Source organism: Symphalangus syndactylus, chromosome 13 (genome assembly GCF_028878055.3).
Source record: "Symphalangus syndactylus isolate Jambi chromosome 13, NHGRI_mSymSyn1-v2.1_pri, whole genome shotgun sequence".
Taxonomy (NCBI): Eukaryota; Metazoa; Chordata; class Mammalia; order Primates; family Hylobatidae; genus Symphalangus; species Symphalangus syndactylus.
Window position 1 is genome coordinate 20093178 of NC_072435.2, and position 20278 is coordinate 20113455.

A 20278-nucleotide genomic window follows, 5' to 3' on the forward strand; every position below is an offset into this window, starting at 1 on the left:
TGTGTTGGGGGCAGGAAACAGTGAGGGGTGGGATCCTGGGGCTGACTGCTGGGCGGTTGGGGACACCACCCCTAGTGGCCAGCCAGTGTCCCAGGCCCCTGCATCCAGCGGAGAGAGCAGCCACTCTTTGCCCCTCTCCTTTTCAGCACAATAGTGGCTCCTAGCCTAGGTGCCCTGCCGTAAGGATTTGGAGCTGGTGGAGTGGGGTGTGGCCTCAGGCCTCAGGCCTTACCCCAGCCTGACCTGCCAGGCTCGTAGGCCAATGGCAGCCCCTCTGGGTTCACCTTCTGAGACTGCCTCCTCAAGGTGAGAGGCCAGGGCTTTGATGATCCAACTGTGTGCATCATGGGCTGACTTCAATCTCCTGAACCCCAGGACTCCATCGTCATCAAAGCCAGAGGTGGAGCAGAGAGTCAGAGCAAGCACATGGGTCGGGGGCAGAACTGGGTTTGAATCCAGGTGATGCAAGTGTTCCTGTATTTACTGAGCACTTGCTGTGCGCCTGGCAGGAGGCTACGATTCCTTGGATCATGGGACAAGGGGCTTAGCCTGGCTGAGCCCCTCTCCTCAGGGTTTACGTGGGTGTCACAGGAGGACCTCCCAGTGAGGTCCACCTTGCTGTCCTGTTGCTTTTCTGTTTGGCCTGATTGGAGTGTTCCCAAAGGCAGGGATTTCTGTGCTCTGAGTGTCTGGTACACAGCAGGGATGGGAGGGGAGGCAAGGGAGTTAGATGCCAGCCCTGGAGGGTGGATGGGGCAAGCAGGACAGAAGGAAGGAGGCTAGTGGTGGTGCCCAAGGGGCAGAGACCTGGGAACCCAGAGGCCAGTGATGGAAAGGGTTAGTGCCAGGCAGAGAGGGGCTGGACCCACACACAAGACCAGGCAGAGCAAACAAACATGTAGAGGAGAAGGGCTGGGGGCAAAGTCCTGGGGAAAGGACCAGCCACTGTCAGGAATTCCAGGGCCACCACCCCTGGGGAGGAGCCATTGGGCTACTCTGAGGGGCCAGAGGTGAGCCTGAACATTCCACAGCTGCTGCTCCTAGGGAGGAGCTGGTACCATGGGTGTCAGGCGACGGTTGGCCTTGCTGCTGCTGCTGCTGCTCCTGCTCTGGGGCCTGGGGCAGCCAGTGTGGCCTGTGGCTATGGCCTTGACCCTGCGCTGGCTCCTGGGGGATCCCACATGTTGCGTGCTACTTGGGCTGGCCATGTTGGCACGGCCCTGGCTCAGCCCCTGGGTGCCCCATGGGCTGAGCCTGGCAGCGGCGGCCTTGGCACTAACCCTCCTGCCAGCACGGCCGCCCCCAGGATTACGCTGGCTGCCGGCTGATGTGATCTTCTTGGCCAAGATCCTCCACCTGGGCCTGAAGATTAGGGGATGCTTGAGCCGGCAGCCGCCTGACACCTTTGTAGATGCCTTCGAGCGGCGAGCACGAGCGCAGCCTGGCAGGGCACTCTTGGTGTGGACAGGGCCTGGGGCTGGCTCAGTCACCTTTGGTGAGCTGGATGCCCGGGCCTGCCAGGCGGCATGGGCCCTGAAGGCTGAGCTGGGTGGCCCTGCGAGCCTGTGTGCCGGGGAGCCTACTGCCCTCCTGGTGCTGGCTTCCCAGGCCGTTCCAGCCCTGTGTATGTGGCTGGGGCTGGCCAAGCTGGGCTGCCCAACAGCCTGGATCAACCCGCATGGCCGGGGGATGCCCCTGGTGCAGTCTGTGCTGAGCTCTGGAGCCCGAGTGCTGGTGGTGGACCCAGGTGAGGGTCTTGGAGCCAGTGGAGAATGGAAGGGGGCAAGGGCAGGGACTGTAGGACAGGGGTCCTGGTGGGACTGGCAGAGGCCCTTGGTCCCCACCTGCCTACTTTCACAGGCAATTATAATCAAGACTTATGAGCGGAAAGTAGTTCTCAGGCCACCAGAGTTTAATTTTCCCACAATTTGACCAAAAATACTAACGGTGGGATTCTTTACCAAACAACATGGATGCTTTTCTCTACTAGCTGCTCCTCTGCCTGCATCTGTGGGTCTCAGATCCCACCTCGCAACCTCAAAGGTGAGCCTTGCCTCTGTTTCTCCTCTGACCCATCTCTGCAGACCTCCGGGAGAGCCTGGAGGAGATCCTTCCCAAGCTGCAGGCTGAGAACATCCGCTGCTTCTACCTCAGCCATACCTCCCCTACACCAGGGGTGGGGGCTCTGGGGGCTGCCCTGGATGCGGCACCCTCCCACCCAGTGCCTGCTGACCTGCGTGCTGGGATCACATGGAGAAGCCCTGCCCTCTTCATCTATACCTCGGGGACCACTGGTGAGGGTGCCCATTAGCCCTAGCACCAGCCTCTGAACTCTCAGGCTGACCTGACGCCACACTTGACTTGTGCCTCAGTGTTGACCTCTGAAACCACTTTACCCTCTGATTTTGACATTTGTTTTTTGTTTGTTTGGCTGTTTTTTTTTTTTTTTTTTTTGAGACAGAGTCTCGCTCTGTCACCTAGGCTGGAGTGCAGTGGTGCAATCTCGGCTCACTGCAACCTCCACCTCCTGGATTCAAGCAATTCTCTTGCCTCAGCCTCCTGAGTAGCTGGGATTACAGGCACACACCACCATGCCTGGCTAATTTTTGTATTTTTGGTAGAGACAGGGTTTCCCCAAGTTGGCCAGGCTGGTCTCTAACCCCTGACCTCAGGTAATCTGCCCAACTCAGCCTCCCAAAATGCTGGGATTACAGGCGTGAGCCACTGCTCCCAGACTTGATTTTGACATTTGGCCTGAACTCTGACCCCTAGTGTAATTTGAGAGGTCAATGCCGGAATTCTTCCTGTGTCCAGTAAACAGCCACTGAAACCTTTGATCTTGACATATTACACTCAGTCCAAATTCAGCCTGTGAACCCAACCACAAATCCCTATACTTGACTGTTGTCTGAGAGCCTCAAACCCCAATGTAGGCCTGGCTGTTGGAGATCTGTCCCTCTGGTCAGGCTCCTCTCTGTGCTATCATGTCACCACCCTGCCCTTGCCATGCCTTCATCCCAAGGCCTCCCGAAGCCAGCCATCCTCACGCATGAGCGGGTACTGCAGATGAGCAAGATGCTGTCCTTATCTGGGGCCACAGCTGATGATGTGCTTTACACGGTCCTGCCTCTGTACCACGTGATGGGACTTGTCGTTGGGATCCTCGGCTGCTTAGATCTCGGTAAGCCCACTTCTGAGGATCCCTCCAATCTACAGGACCACTGGAGTAAGTGTCAGGGTGGGGCTGTCAAGGCAAAAAGACACCATAGGTTACCCAGCACCCTGTGTTCTCACTTTTGAGAAGGGACACCCACCAGTGAGTACCAGGGCCACATGGACAGAAGCTTGGACACCCACACAGTCCCTAATGGCCGTGCTTTGGTCAGGAGGTGACAAGACCTGATATGAGTGATGGTCACAGGCATGCAAGGAAGGTGTGGTCCTCAGGAGATGATGGGGATGCTGGCCCAGATTTGTGACATGGCCCCAAGGGCAGCTGGAGTAGGAATGCTCCCAAGCACTCCACAGGGCTGTCTCTCTGGACTCTTGATTCAGAATCTAGACAGGGACCTCTCCATAGCTTGTTCTTTTTGTTTTCTCTTTTTTTAATTTTAATTTTAATTTTTTATTTTTTTTTCGAGACAGAGTCTTGCTTTGTCGCCCAGGCTGGAGTGCAGTGGCATGATCTTGGCTCACTGCAACCTCTGCCTCCTGGGTTCAAGCAGTTCTCCTGCCTCAGCCTCCCGAGTAACTGGGATTACAGGCGCCCACCACCATGCCTGGCTAAATTTTGTACTTTTAGTACAGATGGGATTTCACCATCTTGGCCAGGCTGGTCTTGAACCCCTGACCTCGTGATCCACCTGCCTTGGCCTCCCAAAGTGCTGAGATTACAGGTGTGAGCCACTGCGCCTGGCTATTTTTCTCTCTCTCTTTTTTTTTTTTTTTTTTTGAGACAGAGTCTCGCTCTGTCACCCAGGCTGGAGTGCAGTGGCACGATCTTGGCTCACTGCAACCTCCACCTTCTGGGTTCAAGCGATTCTCCTGCCTCAGCCTCCTGAGTAGCTGGGATTACAGGCACGCACCAACACGCCCAGCTAATTTTTGTATTTTTACTAGAGACAAGGTTTCACCATGTTGGTCGGGCTGGTCTCAAACTCCTGACCTTGTGATCTGCCCGCTTTTGCCTCCCAAAGCGCTGAGATTACAGGTGTGAGCCACCACACCTGGCCTTTTTGTGTTTTCCAACTTTTATCATGGCCAGGTGTGGTTGCTCATGCCTATAATCCCTGCACTTTGGGTGCAAAGGCAGGAGGATCACTTGAGCCCAGGAGTTCAACACCAGTGTAGGCAACATAGTGAGAGGCCATCTGTTAAAAAAAAATTTTTAAAAGCCAGGCATGGTGGTATCGGGGGAACCTGCCCCGAATATTTCAAAGTAGTTTTTTTTTTTTTTTTTTTTTTTTTGAGATGGAGTCTTGCTCTGTTGCCCAGGCTGGAGTGCAGTGGCGCCATCTCGGCTCACTGCAAGCTCCGCCTCCCAGGTTCATGCCATTCTCCTGCCTCAGCCTCCCAAGTAGCTGGGACTACAGGCGCCCTCCACCACGCCCGGCTAAGTTTTTGTATTTTTAGTAGAGATGGGGTTTCACATTTAGCCAGGATGGTCTCAATCTCCTGACCTCGTGATCCACCTGCCTCGGCCTCCCAAAGTGCTGGGATTACAGGCGTGAGCCACCATTCCCAGCCTCAATGTAGGTTCTTTCTATTTTCCATAAGCATCAGCCAGCTGAGAAATAAAGAGAAAGAGTACAAAGAGAGGAATTTTACAGCTGGGCCTCCGGGGGTGACATCACATATCGGTAGGACCATGATGCCCACCTGAGCCTCAAAGCCAGCAAATTTTATTAAGGATTTCAAAAGGGGACGGGCTGCAAGAACAGGGAGTAGGTACAAAGATCACAGGCTTCAAAGGGCAAAAAACAGAACTACTGATCAGGGTCCAACAAAGATCACAAGGCAAAGGGCAAAAGCAGAACTGATAAGGGTCTATGTTCAGCGGTGCACATATTGTCTTGATAAACATCTTAAACAACAGAAAACAGGGTTCGAGAGCAGAGAACCAGTCTGACCTCAAATTTACCAGGGCGGGGTTTTTCCCCAGCCTAGTAAGCCTGAGGGTACTGCAGGAGACCAGGGCGCATCTCAGTCCTTATCTCAACTGCATAGGACAGACATTCCCAGAGCAGCTGTTTATAGACCTCCCCCAGGAATGCATTCCTTTCCCAGGGTCTTAATGTTAATATTCCTTGCTAGGAAAAGAATTTAGCGATATCTCTCCTACTTGCACATCCATTTATAGGCTCTCTGCAAGAAGAAAAATATGGCTGTTTTTGCCCAACCCCACAGGCAGTCAGACCTTAGGGCTGTCTTCCCTTGTTCCCTAAAATCGCTCTTATTCTGTTCTTTTTCAAGGTGCGCTGATTTCACATTGTTCAAACACATGTTTTACAATCAATTCGTACAGTTAACACAATTATCACAGGGTCCTGAGGTGACCTACATCCTCAGCTTATGAAGATAACAGGATTAAGAGATTAAAGTAAGACAAGCGTAAGAAATTATAAGAGTATTATTTGGGAAGTGATAAATGTCCATGATATTTTCACAGTTTTATGTTCCTCTGCGATGGCTCCAGCTGGTCCCTCTGTTAGGGGTCCCTGACTTCCCGCAACAGTGGTGAGCACTTGTGAGCGATTCTCCTGCCTCAGCATCCCGAGTAGCTGTTATTACAGGTGCCCAACACCATGCCAGGCTAATTTTTGAATTTTTAGTATAGATGGGGTCTCACCATGTTGGCCAGGCTGGTCTCCAACACCTGACCTCGTGATCCACCCACCTCAGTCTCCCAAAGTGCTGGGATTACAGGCATGAGCCACCGCGCCTGGCCAAATTTTTTTTTTTTTTTTAATTATGAAAAGTTTAGGCCGTGCCCGGTGGTTCACGCCTGTAATCCTAGCACTTTGGGAGGATGAGGTGGGTGGATCACCTGAGCTCAGGAGTTCGAGACAAGCCTGGTCAACATAGTGAAATCTGTCTCTACTTAAAATAGAAAAATTAGCTGGTCATGGTGGCTCACGCCTGTAATCCCAGCACTTTGGGAAGCTGAGGCCAGTGGATCACCTGAAGTCAGGAGTTCGAGAACAGCCTGGCCAACATGGTAAAACCCTGTCTGTACTGAAAATACAAAATTAGCTGGGCTTTGGCTGGGCGCGGTGGCTCACGCTTGTAATCCCACCACTTTGGGAGGCTGAGGCGGGCGGATCACGAGGTCAGGAGATCGAGACCACGGTGAAACCCCGTCTCTACTAAAAATACAAAAAATTAGCCGGGCGTGGTGGCGGGTGCCTGTAGTCCCAGCTACTCGGAGAGGCTGAGGCAGGAGAATGGCATGAACCCGGGAGGCGGAGCTTGCAGTGAGCCGAGATTGCGCCACTGCACTCCAGCCTGGGCGACAGAGCAAGACTCCGTCTCAAAAAAAAAAAATTAGCTGGGCGTGGTGATGCGAGCCTGTATTTCCAGCTACTCGAGAGGCTGAGGCAGGAGAATCACTTGAACCTGGGAGGCAGGGGTTGCAAAAAGAGTGAAACTCCCTTGCAAAAAAAAAAAAAGTGAAAATAGTTTGATGACATCTCATGTATCTTCACCCAGCATCAATAATTGTTAACATGTTGCCAGTTTAATTTGCATGTACTTCTGTGTTTCTTTTTTGTTTGTTTTTGAGACAGAGTCTCGCTCTGTCGCCCGGGCTGGAGTGCAGTGGCACCATCTCAGATCACCACAACCTCCGCCTCCCGGGTTCAAGCAATTCTCTGCTGAGGCTGAGCCTCCTGAGTAGCTGGGATTACAGGCATGCGCCACCACACCTGGCTAATGTTTGTTTTCTTAGTAGAGATGGGGTTTTACCATGTTGGCCAGGCTGGTCTCGAACTCCTGACCACAGGTGATCCACCTGCCTCAGCCTCCCAAAGTGCTGGGATTACAGACGTGAACTACTGCGTCCGATCTCTTTTTGTTTTTTTTTTTTGAGGCGGAGTCTCGCTCTGTCGCCCAGGCTGGAGTGCAGTGGCGCGATCTCCGCTCACTGCAAGCTCCGCCTCCCAGGTTCACGCCATTCTCCTGCCTCAGCCTCTCCGAGTAGCTGGGACTACAGGCGCCCGCCACCATGCCTGGCTAATTTTTTTTGTATTTTTAGTAGAGACGGGGTTTCACCGTGGTCTCGATCTCCTGACCTCGTGATCCGCCCGCCTCGGCCTCCCAAAGTGCTGGGATTACAAGTGTGAGCCACCGCGCCCGGCCCTCTTTTTGTTTTCAAACTTTTTATCATGTCCAGATGTGGTTCCTCATGCCTATAATCCCTGCACTTTGGGGTACCAAGGCAGGAGGATCACTTGAGCCCAGGAGTTCATCACCAGCCTGGGCAACATAGTGAGAGTCCATCTGTTAAAAAAAAAAAAAAAAAAAGCCAGGCATGGTGCTGAGCACTTGTGAGCAATTCTCCTGCCTCAGCCTCCCTAGTAGCTGTTATTACAGGCGCCCACCACCATGCCTGGCTAACTTTTGTATTTTTAGTAGAGACGGGGTTTAACCATGTTGGCCAGGCTGGTCTCGAACTCCTGACCTCGTGATCTGCCCACCTTGGCCTCCCAAAGTGCTAGGATTACAGGTGTGAACTACCGTGCCCGGCCAATTTTTTTTTTTTTTTTTGAGTTGGAGTTTCACTATTGTTGCCCAGGCTGGAGTGCAATGGCGCGATCTCAGCTCACTGCAACCTCTGCCTCCTGGGTTCAAGCGATTCTCCTGCCTCAGCCTCCCAAGTAGCTGGGATTACAGGCATGTGCCCTCACGACTGGCTAATTTTTTTTATGTTTTTAGTAGAGACGGGGTTTCTCCATGTTGGTCAGGCTTGTCTCGAACTCCCAACCTCAGGGGATCCGCCCACCTCAGCCTCCCAAAGTGCTGGGATTACAGGCGTGAGCCACCGCGCCTGGGGCCAGTTTAATTTCATATGTACTTCCTTGTTTCTGTTTTGTTTGTTTTTGAGACAGTCTCGCTCTGTCGCCCAGGCTGGAGTGCAATGGCGCCATCTTGGCTCACCGCAACCTCCGCACCCCCAGGGTTCAATCAATTTTCTGCCTCAGCCTCCTGAATAGCTGGGATTACAGGCACGCGCCACCACACCCAGCTAACTTTTGTATTTTTAGCAGAGACAGGGTTTTGCCATGATGGCCAGGCTGGTCTCGAACTCCTGACCTCAGGTGATCCACCTGCCTCGGCCTCCCAAAGTGCTGGGATTACAGGCATGAGCCATCGTGCCCAGCCACTTCCCTATTTCTTTCTAGAATATATCAGAGCAAATCCTAGACACTGTATCTTTATGCTTGTAAATATTGCAGTACATATCTCTAACATATAAGCACTTAAGAAACTGTAACCAAAGTGATTATCACACCTAACAACATTAATATCATATGATGTAACCCCTTAATATCATATGACGTCCATCTATGTTCAGATTTCTCCAATGGGCTGTTTTGGTTTGGTTTTGTTTTTAGAGACAGAGTCTTGCTTTGTCACCCAGGCTGGAGTGCAGTTATGTGAGGTTGGCTCACTGCAACCTCTGCCTCCCCGGTTCAAACGATTCTCATGCCTCATCCTCCTGAGTAGCTGTGATTACAGGTGTGGACCACCATACCCAGCTAATTTTTTTTTTTTTTTTTTTTTTGAGACGGAGTCTCGCTCTGTCGCCCAGGCTGGAGTGCAGTGGCGCAATCTTGGCTCACTGCAAGCTTCGCCTCCCGGGTTCACGCCATTCTCCTGCCTCAGCCTCTCCGAGTAGCTGGGACTACAGGCGCCCACCACTACGCCCGGCTAATTTTTTGTATTTTTAGAAGAGATGGGGTTTCACCGTGGTCTCGATCTCCTGACCTCGTGATCCGCCCACCTCGGCCTCCCTAAGTGCTGGGATTACAAGCGTGAGCCACCGCGCCCGGCCTTAATTTTTTTGTATTTTTAGTAAAGACAGGGTTTCGCCCTGTTGGCCAGTCTGGTCTTGAACTTCTGGCCTCAAGTGATCTGACCACGTTGGCCTCCCAAAGTGCTGAGATTACAGGTGTGAGCTACTGTGCCCAGCCAATTGTCTGTTTTTTTGTTTTGTTTTGTTTTAACAATTAAACAGTCTCCCCATTGTATTTGCTTGTAGGTCTCTGTTCCCCTTTCATCTGCATTTCTTGTTAAATTGGAAACTTTATCTAGAGGTGTTGTTAGATTCAGTTTTTTGCTTTTATTTTTGAGACAGGGTCTCACTCTGTCACCCAGGCTGGAGTGCAGTGGTGTAAGCTCAGCTCACTACAGCCTCCCCCTCCTGGGTTCAAGCGATTCTTCCACCTCAGCCTCCCAAGTAGTTGGGACTACAGGTGTGCACCACCATGTCTGGCTAATTTTTGCATTTTTTGGTAGAGATGGGGTTTCACCATGTTGGCTAGGCTGGTCTCAAACTCCTGATCTTTCAGGTGATCCTCCCCCCTCAGCCTCCCAAAATGTTGGGATAACAGGCGTGAGCCACCATGCCCAGCCCCCTATATCTTATTAATCCATGTGTTCATACATCAATACATCCATACAAACATTCACCAACCCACCCATCTACCTACTCACCTACTTCCTCACTCATCCATTCATCCACCCACCCATGTATCCATCCTTACACCTATCCATCTTTCTTTTTTTCTTTCTTTTTTTTTTTTGAGACGGAGTCTCGCTCTGTCGCCCAGGCTGGAGTGCAGTGGCGCTATCTCGGCTCACTGCAAGCTCCGTCTCCCAGGTTCACGCCATTCTCCTGCCTCAGCCTCCCGAGTACCTGGGACTAAAGGCGCCCACCACCATGCCCGGCTAATTTTTTGTATTTTTAGTAGAGACAGGGTTTCACCATGTTAGCCAGGATGGTCTTGATCTCCTGACCTCGTGATCTGCCCACCTCAGCCTCCCAAAGTGCTGGGATTACAGGCATGAGCTACCTCGCCTGGCCACCTATCCATCTTTCTACCCCCCTGCCTCTGCATGTCACCACCCACCCATCCATCTACTCACTACTCTAACTGTCCACCCATCCATCCACTCACTCACTACTCTAACTGTCCACCCATCCATCCACTCACTCACTACTCTAACTGTCCACCCATCCATCCACTCACTCACTACTCTAACTGTCCACCCATCCATCCACTCACTCACTACTCTAACTGTCCACCCATCCATCCACTCACTCACTACTCTAACTGTCCATCCATTCATCTTTCCATCCATCCACCATATCCATCCACCTGCCCACCCATCTGCTTAGCTGGGCATTCATTTATCGTAATCAAGAGTGATTTGAGCTTCGAGTCAGTGACAAGTAAAAATAAAAATTAAAAATGTGTCTGGGCGTGGTGGCTCATGCCTGTAATCCCAGCACTTTGGAGGCTGAGGCGCGTGGATCACCTGAAAGGTCAGGAGGTCAAGACCAGCCTGGCCAACATGGTGAAACCCCATCTCTACTAAAAAAAAGTACAAAAATTAGCCAGCCGCGGTGGCGGGTCCCTGTAATCCCAGCTACTCAGAAGGCTGAGGCAAGAGAATCGCTTGAGCCCGGGAGGCAGAGGTTGCAGTGAGCGGAGATTGCACCACTGCACTCCAGCCTGGGCAACAGAGTGAGACTCTGTCTCAAAAGTAAAAATTAAAAAATTAATATTTACAGCTCTTATTTAGCATTGCTCACTTTATAACAGGCACGGAGCTTTCCAGGCATCCTGGAGACAGGATTTGAACCCAGGCCTGCCTATGCTCTTCTAGTGACAGCAGTCCTGGCTGGGCCAAGGACACAAAGATGAACTCAGTATTGTCCTGTATTTCAGGGTGTGGGGGTGGGTGAACACAGGTGCTAAAAGCAGCTTCTTACAACAACTTGGAAGCATGACCTGAAACCCCCTCTCCTGTCATCTCCCAGGAGCCACTTGTGTTCTGGCCCCCAAGTTCTCTACTTCCTGCTTCTGGGATGACTGTCGGCAGCATGGCGTGACAGTGATCCTGTATGTGGGCGAGCTCGTGCGGTACTTGTGTAACACTCCCCAGGTGAGGCTCTACGATTAGGGCTCCATGGTGAACACCCAAGTATGAAATCCCAGATGATATCCCAGGTAAAGATCTCAGGTAAAGATTCAGTACTGAACTCAAGTCCCTCAGATAAAACACCTCATGCAAGAACCCCAGATCATGAGTTCCAGACAAGGCTTCCAATAGTGGTTTCCTTGATAGCTGTTACCTTGAGCCTCAGTGTCCTCATTTGGAAAACAGGGATAATAGCCCCTACCCCTATCGTGAGAATTTCCATTAAAAATTAATTAATTAAAATTAAATTTCCATTAAATTAAAGTTCTAGGTAACTACTCTTAGGTGAGACCCCAGATGAGGCCTCCAGTCACCTCTGGTAACGTCCCCCAGGCAAAGCTCTCAGGTCACCCCTGCAGGTAACCCTCTATTTAAAAGACTCCAGGAACTACTCTCATCTAAGTAACCCAGGTAGATCCCTTAGGTAGAGGTCCCCCATCACCTTCCAGGTAACTCCCAAGGCAAGGACCCAGGATAACACCCCTTCTAGGTAAAAAAGTTCCAAGGCATGCCCCAAGAGCACCTCCTCCTCACCCTTCTGGGGACATTCCTGTAGCAACCAGAGGACCGGACACATACAGTCCGCCTGGCAATGGGCAATGGACTCCGGGCTGATGTGTGGGAGACCTTCCAGCAGCGCTTCGGTCCTATTCGGATCTGGGAAGTCTACGGCTCCACAGAAGGCAACATGGGCTTAGTCAACTACGTGGGGCGCTGCGGGGCCCTGGGCAAGATGAGCTGCCTCCTTCGAGTGAGTGTGCAGGTGCCTGGTGTGCAGCTGCCCTGACTGAGGGTGAGCCCACAGGACCTATGTCGACACCCCACCCTCTACCCCAGATGCTGTCCCCCTTTGAGCTGGTGCAGTTCGACATGGAGGCGGCAGAGCCTGTGAGGGACAATCAGGGCTTCTGCATCCCTGTAGGGCTAGGTATGGGGGTTGAGGAGCCTTTCCTGGGTGGCGGGGGTGGCGACCCTCAGTCTTCTCCTTGGCTGGAACGAGCTGCCCAAAACCTTGACGTTGGTGCTCACCAGAGGGGTCTGCAGCCTTCGTCTGGACCCTGAGCCAGTGGCCTGTCTTACCACCATCTGGGGCCTCTGCCTCAGCTTCTCGGCTCTGTCCAATCCCCCTGCCTTGATCTCTTGCTCTGATTTACTGGGTCTCTGGGTGTCCATCTAATTTGTTCTCTTGAGCTTTCTGTGGAAGACGGCATTCCAGCCATTGGTCCCTTGTCCTGTACCTTCTGTTAGTGTCCTCTCCCAGGGCCTTGCAAGGTCACTGCCATTTGTCTGTCCGTCTTCCATCCCTTGTTATCCTGTTCCTGCTTCTCATGGGCTCCCCGATACCGCCTTCTCTATACTTCTCTCTCATTTTCTGTGCCGCTCGTCGCAGTCTCTCAGGGTCTCTGAATCTCTCATCTCTGGATCTCCCTGTCTGTGTCTTTGGGTCTGTCCTTGGCAGGGTGCTGGGTGATGGAGTCCACCGTTGTTGAAAACCTCCAGCAGGGGGCTTGGCTGGTGGGCTCCAGGGGTTCTTGTTCCTGCTCCTGCTCCCAGGGGAGCCGGGGCTGCTGCTGACCAAGGTGCTAAGCCACCAACCCTTCGTGGGCTACCGCGGCCCCCGAGAGCTGTCGGAACGGAAGCTGGTGCGCAACGTACGGCAATCGGGCGACGTTTACTACAACACCGGGGACGTACTGGCCATGGACCGCGAAGGCTTCCTCTACTTCCGCGACCGCCTCGGGGACACCTTCCGGTCCGAGGCAGGGTTTCTCGGGGCGGGGCTGGGGCGGGGCCACGGACGCTTTCAGATCCTACAGGGAGTCAGGCTGAAGAGGCGGGACTTTCCTATCGTAAGAGGGCGGAACTTGGAGTCAGGACTTCCCACGCGAAGGCGGGGCTTCTCGATTTTAGAGGGGGCGGGGCTGACCGGGCTTCCTGATCCCCAAAAGGGGCGGGGCGGGGCGGGGGCAAGAGGCGGGGCCTCCCCTTCCCGGGGGCGTGGTCACAAGCGCCGGCTCCAACCCTGCAGATGGAAGGGCGAGAACGTGTCCACGCACGAGGTGGAGGGCGTGTTGTCGCAGGTGGACTTCCTGCAACAGGTTAACGTGTATGGCGTGTGCGTGCCAGGTGCGGAGGGTTCTCATTTTAAACTTCCAACAGCTGTGTGGGTGGAGGGGTCGTTATTCTGATTTTACAGGTGGGGAAGTGCTAGGGCCCAGAGAGGTTTAGAGACTTGCTGGATCTCACAGCCAGTGAGCAGAGCTGGGCGAGGCTGGAGGGTCAGCTATGGGCCGTCGAGATGGGTCAGCCGAGAGTGACCAGACTGCTCTCTAGGGTGTGAGGGTAAGGTGGGCATGGCTGCTGTGCAGCTAGCCCCCGGCCATACTTTCGACGGGCAGAAGTTGTACCAGCATGTTCGCGCTTGGCTCCCTGCCTACGCTACCCCCCATTTCATCCGCATCCAGGTGAGCCCAGGGTGACCGGGTGGGTGGGTGGAAGATCATAGCCGGGGGGCGGGTGGATGTCACAGTGAGGGGACCATGGTCACTGCCCTGCAGGACGCCGTGGAGGTCACCAGCACGTTCAAACTGATGAAGACCCGGTTGGTGCGTGAGGGCTTCAATGTGGGGATCGTGGTTGACCCTCTGTTTGTACTGGACAGCCGGGCCCAGTCCTTCCGGCCCTTGACGGCAGAAATGTACCAGGCTGTGTGTGAGGGAACCTGGAGGCTCTGACCACCTGGCCAACCCACTGGGGCAGGGATCAAAGCCAGCCATCCCCACCCCAGCATACTCGGTGTCCGTTTCATCCTGGGCCTGCGTGAATCCCAGCCTGGCCATACCCTCAACCTCAGTGGGTTGGAAATGAAAGTGGGCCCTGTAGCAGTGGCAGAATAAACTCAAATGTGTTCACAGAAGTCTGTATGTCTGCGTGGATGAAGGAGCAATGGAGGAGTGCAGGGGCTAGTGCCCTGAAGACCTTACTTTAGGGTCTTCCCTGTCTCCCAGCCAAGAACCTCAGCCATCCCTGTGGGATGACCGTGTCTGTGTCTGTGTAAGGCCAAGGGTGTGGGAGCAGCCGGCCAGCCTCGCAGCTGCTCTAAGGTAGAGAGATGAGAACGCTGATTCCATCTGTGGGTCTTTGGTGGGCCGCTGAGGCGGTGGCTGGGCCAGTGGATGTGGATACACGATCTGACAAAGCCTGGAGGTTGCTGGACTGAGGCTAGCAGGGCAAGCAGGAAGTAACTGGGGGAGGAGTGTCCCTGGCAGTGTGAACGGCACGTGTAGAGGCCCTGGGGCAAGCTTTGTAGATGGGGAGCAGAGGCCTCTGGAAAATGGGAGTCTGCCCAGTCTCAGGAGTTGGACCTGCTTCCCGAAGCCTAGTGGAGATGTAGGTGGGGGTGTGTGGGTGCTGAGCCTCTGGCTCAAAGGCCGTAAGTGCTTCTCAGGGCACAGTAGGAACTGAAGGTGAGGCTACAGACATTGGAACAGTTGTGGTGGTGCCAGGCCGGTGGTCCATGGGTTAACTTTGGGAGCACAGCTGGGGTGATGATGGTGAGAAAAGGAACCCCAAGCAGTAACCGCCGTATGCAGGGGGCTGTCCGTGGGCAGTGCTACAGGCTGCAACCCTGCCCATCTCTTCTCGTGTGCATAGTAAACACACCCCATAGCAATGGCTTAAGCATACCTGAGAATGGCCCTGTGTGGCAGACACACCTGAGTGTGGTTCAGAGTTCCCGGCTAAGGAATCTCAGAGATTCGTTCCTTATTTTTGAGGAACATCTGGGTCCTTAGCCCTGTCCCATGGAATGCTGGTGGTACAAGGGATCCTGGCCTTTTGCTTTCAGTTAAATGAAGGTTGCCAGGGGGAGGATGTTAAGTGAAAATGCCATATAAACTGCATGCTTTTTGCAAGTGGTTCTCCTGCCCAGCCCACCACCCCTGGACTCTCCCGGTATGTAAGCCCCCAGTAAAACCCTACATCTTGTTTGCTGGCTCTCAGTCTCTTCTTCTGCCTCTTGAACCTGGTGCCATCCCCACTGGAGTCAGTAGGGGTTTGGCATGATACCGTGCTCTCCCGTGCCTCAGCCTCCTCATCAGGCTATGGGCCACTTCGAGGACAGAACCAGCCTTCCAAGGGAGCAGTGCAGGCAGCACCCCACGTGGGCTGTGAGGCAGCTGGGCTTCACAGAGTTCCTGGTAGCATTTGAGGCTCTTCCTGTCAGCCTTGCAGCCTGGAGCTGAGACAGTATCCTTTTCAGTTGGGGTCCCACTATGAGCATCTGTTTGTCATTGGTGGTGGCCATGCACTGTAATTATCTTCTGCGAAGTGATAGTTGCTGTGACTTGCTATTTCTGTGTCCTTGTGTGGCCAGTGGAGCTCCATATGTTCCCTGAAGAGCCCTAGCCCTTTCACACAACTGGACTTGGATCCTCCCCTGCACACAGTAGGTTGTCCAGTTCCTTCATACTCCTGTTTGCTCCAGGAGAGACCCTGGCCAGGAAGGGAGCTGGAGCTGTGTGAACATAGTGGCAGAGGCCCAGGCATTGCCACCTCTCGGGGCATTAAGGAAACAGTAGGCAGGGACAAGTGGATACCAAGGCCTTGGTATCACACGTGTTCACAGAAGTCTCTGTGTCTGCATGGATGAAGGAACATTGGAGGACTGCAGGGGGTAGTGCCCCAAAGACTTTACTCTGGGGTCCTTCCTGCCTTCCCACCAGGGACCTCAGCTATCCATCTGGGCTTCCTCCTCCTGTCGCAAATTAGGTTTCCAAGTTCGGTGGCATTCCTGTTTCCTTCAGGAAGGACCCTGGCCAGGAAGTGAGCCTGAGGTTATGTGAACATAGCAGCAGAGGTCAGGCCGGTCACCCTTGCTGCTCCGCCAGCTTTGCCTTCCCAGATGCACAGTAGGTTCAATATCATGTGACAGCTGGAGCCTGAGCTCTCTTCATGGCCCATCCCTTCTGCCCTGAACACAGTAGGTTCTTGCTATGTTAAGGCCCTTATACCCTTTGGGACCAGAGACCAGCCTAGAAGGGAGCTCGGAGTACACAGACAAAGCAGCAGAGGTTGGCGCTGGCCACCCCTACTGTGGCCCCATGGTCTACTGTGTCTTGTGACCATCCCTTGAGACACGCTGGGCCCTCTTCTTCAGGCTTTCCCATACCACTGTGCCCATGGCCTGGTGCCAACCTGAGCCCTGGTATCTCCCTTTCTCTTGTGTATGCCATATTGTGGGTCGACGGTAAGTTTTGACTATGTCCCCATGAGGAATGCTGCATTCCTCTGGTGCCAGTTCAAGGGGCCCTGGCCAATGGGGCTATCTCGTGCATTTCCTATCGGACAAAGCCAGCATCTGGAATGTAGGCTGAAGAAATCCACTCAGTCAACAGATTATCAAATGCTTGATGTGCTGGGAATGCAGGGGAGGGTGGGCACGTGTGCAAGATTTGAATATGGGCGTGTACATCCCAGAGCTTGCAGTGTGGACAGTGAGGCAGACGCTTACAAGCTAGAGATCTTAGATTCACCTGCTTCTCATGCCTCAGTTTTCTCTAATAGAAATGCCCACCTCGAGGATATCTGGAGAAAAGTACAGGGAAAGTTCCTCACCAAGGCTCCCCGTTGTCCCTGCTATTGGCATCTTGGCTCTGCCATCAGTCAGAGCCTCAGGTTCTTCATCTGCAGAGTGGGCATGTTGGCCCCACTTTGCAGTGTCATTGGAGGGGATTATTAGCAACAACAGAAAGAAACTTGTGTCTAAGAACCCTCACGTCCAGCTGGGCACATTGGCTCACGCCTGTAATCCCAGCACTTTGGGAGGCCGAGGCGGATGGATCATGAGGTCAGGAGATCAAGACCATGGTGAAACCCCGTCTCTACTAAAAATACAAAAAATTAGCCGGGCGTGGTGGTGGGCGCCCGTAGTCCCAGCTACTCGGGAGGCTGAGGCAGGAGAATGGCGTGAACCCAGGAGGTGGAGCTTGCGGTGAGCTGAGACTGCACCAATGCACTCCAGCCTGGGCAACAGAGCGAGACTCCATCTCAAACAAACAAACAAAAAAAACCCTCACGTCCTTGTTAGTATAGTGGGAAAAAAGAATAACCCTTGTGGACTCCCCTGGGGCCAGGCTAGGGCTGATAGTTTTTTGTTTTTTTTTTTTTTTGAGACAGAGTCTCGCTCTGTCACTGAGGCTGGAGTGCAATGGCGTGATCTCAGCTCACTGCAAGCTCCGCCTCCCGGGTTCACGCCATTCTCCTGCCTCAGCCTCCCGAGTAGCTGGGACTACAGGCACCAGCCACCACGCCCGGCTAATTTTTTGTATTTTTAGTAGAGATGGGGTTTCACCATGTTAGCCAGGATGGTCTCGATCTCCTGACCTCATGATCCTCCTGCCTCAGCCTCCCAAAGTGCTGGGATTACAGGTGTGAGCCACTGTGCTTGGCCTAGAGCTGATACTTCTTAACTGACAGCTCGTTTCATCTTCACCACATCTCATGGGATGAGTTGTGTCATGTTGCTCCCACCACAGTCGAGGGAGCCCCAGCCAAGAGAGGTGCTTTCCCCATGAGTTACTTGCTAAGCCCATTGTGGCAGGTGTTGGATCAGAGGGTGTGGATGTTATAAAAATATCTCACTGTGGATCCTCAGCTTTACAAGTTCATCAGCACTTTATACAAATCCATGCCTCCCTAAGCCCTAGCTAGCTTGGGGCATTCACAGGTTTTGCTATTACATTTGCAAGGATTAAAAAATAATATTTGATTAGCTGGGTATGGTGGTATGCACCTGTAATCCCAGCTACTCAGGAGGCTGAAGCAGGAGAATTGCTTGAACTTGGGAGGTGGAGGTTGCAGTGAGCCAAGATTGCACCACTGCACTCCAGTTTAGGCAACAGAGCTGACAGTCTGTCTCCAAATAATAATAATAATTTTTGAGGCTGGGTGCGGTGGCTCACGCCTGTAATCCCAGCACTTTGGGAAGCCGAGGTGAGTGGATCATGAGGTCAGGAGTTTGAGACCAGCCTGGCCAACATAGTGAAACCCCATCTCTACTAAAGATACAAAAAATTAGCCAGGTGTGGTGGCGCATGCCTGTAATCCCAGCTACTCAGGAGGCTGAGGCAGGAGAATCACTTGAACTCAGAAGGTAAAGCTTGCAGTGAGCCGAGATGGCGCCATTGCACTGCAGCCTGGGCAACAGGGCGAGACTCCATCTCAAAAAAAAATAAATAGGCGGGCATGGTGGCTCAGGCCTTTAATCCCAGCACTTTGGGAGGCCCAGGTGGGAGGATCACGAGGTCAAGAGATCGAGACCATCCTGGCCAACATGGTGAAACCCCGTCTCTACTAAAAATACAAAAAATTAGCTGGGCGTGGTGGCGGATGCCTGTAGTCCCAGCTACTCGGGAGGCTGAGGCAGGAGAATCTCTTGAGCCCAGGAGGCAGAGGTTACAGTGAGCTGAGATTGCACCACTATACTCCAGCCTGGCGACAGAGCGAGACTCCTTCTCAAAAAATAAAATAAAATAAAAATAAATAAATACATTTAAATAATAATAATTTTTGGGTGGGTGCAGCGGCTCATGCTTATAATCCTAGCACTTTGGGAGGCCAGGGTGGGAGGACCACTTTACCCTAGGAGGTCAAGATCAGCCTGGGCAACATAGTGAGACCACGTCTCTGGAAAAAAAATTAAAAGTAAAAAAATGGCCGGGCGTGGTGGCTCACGCTTGTAATCCCAGCACTTTGGGAGGCCGAGGCGGGCGGATCACGAGGTCAGGAGATCGAGACCACAGTGAAACCCCGTCTCTACTAAAAATACAAAAAAAATTAGCCGGGCATGGTGGCGGGCGCCTGTAGTCCCAGCTACTCAGAGAGGCTGAGGCAGGAGAATGGCGTGAACCCGGGAGGCGGAGCTTGCAGTGAGCCAAGATCGCACCACTGCACTCCAGCCTGGGCGACAGAGTGAGACTCCGTCTCAAAAAAAATAAATAAATAAATAAAAATAAAAAATAAAAAAAGTAAAAAAATTAGACAGGAGTGGTATTGTGCACCTTTAGTCCTAGCTACTGGGCAGGCTGAGGCAGGAGGATGGCTTAAGCCCAGGAGTTTGAGGTAACAGTGAGCTGCTATTGTGCTGCTCACTCCATCCAGCCTGGGCAACAGAGGTAGGACCCTGTCTCTAAAATAAATAAAAATTTTAAAACTTTTTCTTATTCCCCCACTAGACTACAGATCTATGAAGTGTTATTTATTCAATGCATCACACACATTATTCCTTTTCTCTTTTACTTTCCAAACAATTTTACTTAAAAACAACCCTGCAGTACTATATTAAAAAGCAATACATTCAGCAGGAGTGACAACCAACGGAAACAAAGGGAGGAGGGTAGGGAATACCAGGGACCCTACCTCAACTGATCCCCAGGGCTGGAGGCCAGGGCAGACTGGGGAGGAGCACGGGTGGTGGGGAAGGGAGAAAAGGGCACCCACCAAAATGAACAGGCAGAACAAAACATTTATGTAGGAAATGTCTAGTTGAACTCAAGAGGATCTTGGGGAGATGGAAAATAACCCTTTTTTTTTTTTTTCCAAAATATTCTGGGCTATCAGGGAGGGTTGGCCTCCTGGGACGAAATGAGCAGGCAGGGCCCTGCCCTACACTCTACTATCGTGGAAGGAATGTGCTGGGGGCTGGTGACACACATTTTATTCTTCTTTTTTTTTTGAGATGGAGTCTCGCTGTTATTGCCCAGGATGGAGTGCAGTGGCACGATCTCGGCTCACTGCAATCTCCGCCTCCCGGATCCAAGCGATTCTCCTGCCTCAGCCTCCTGAGTAGCTAGGATTACAGGCACACACCACCACACCCGGCTAATTTTTGTATTTTCAGTAGAGACAGGGTTTCACCATCTTGGCCAGGCTGGTCTTGAACTCTTGACCTCGTGATCCACCCACGTCGGCCTCCCAAAGTTTACAGGTGTGAGCCACTGCGCCCCCCTTTTTTTTTTTTGACACGGAGTCTCACTCTGTCACCCAGGCTGGAGTACAGTTGCACAATCTGGGC

The 20278-nt window shown here is 52.7% G+C and overlaps 1 protein-coding gene and 1 long non-coding RNA gene across 3 annotated transcripts; one reads left to right on the top strand and one right to left on the bottom strand.

Moving 5' to 3' along the window:
* The first annotated feature begins 1024 nt into the window (after positions 1 to 1024).
* Positions 1025 to 14122, top strand: SLC27A5 (solute carrier family 27 member 5). Of its 2 annotated transcripts, none has more exons than XM_055239078.1 (10): positions 1025 to 1747; positions 2085 to 2294; positions 3023 to 3181; positions 11045 to 11169; positions 11762 to 11956; positions 12043 to 12133; positions 12760 to 12958; positions 13235 to 13332; positions 13540 to 13670; positions 13764 to 14122. In XM_055239078.1, the coding sequence occupies exons 1-10, from the start codon at positions 1060 to 1062 to the stop codon at positions 13938 to 13940; spliced, it is 2073 nt and encodes a 690-aa protein (XP_055095053.1). In that variant the 5' UTR covers positions 1025 to 1059; the 3' UTR covers positions 13941 to 14122. The 2 variants fall into 2 exon arrangements, with proteins under 2 accessions (XP_055095053.1, XP_055095054.1); XM_055239079.1 differs by having other exon boundaries at positions 1025 to 1495.
* Positions 1891 to 12954, bottom strand: LOC134732238 (uncharacterized). Its single transcript, XR_010115201.1, has 2 exons — positions 11740 to 12954; positions 1891 to 3244 (listed from the first exon to the last, which is right to left on the bottom strand). It is a non-coding gene; the product is annotated as an uncharacterized lncRNA (long non-coding RNA).
* Positions 14123 to 20278: the final 6156 nt, after the last annotated feature.

Excerpts from the sequence above, each read along its gene's own strand:
- SLC27A5 (XM_055239078.1), top strand. The coding sequence starts at position 1,060 with ATGGGTGTCAGGCGACGGTTGGCCTTGCTGCTGCTGCTGCTGCTCCTG. Across the intron at positions 11,170-11,761 it reads ACTTGTGTAACACTCCCCAG|CAACCAGAGGACCGGACACA; the intron begins GTGAGGCTCTAC and ends ACATTCCTGTAG. Across the intron at positions 12,134-12,759 it reads CTGCATCCCTGTAGGGCTAG|GGGAGCCGGGGCTGCTGCTG; the intron begins GTATGGGGGTTG and ends TCCTGCTCCCAG.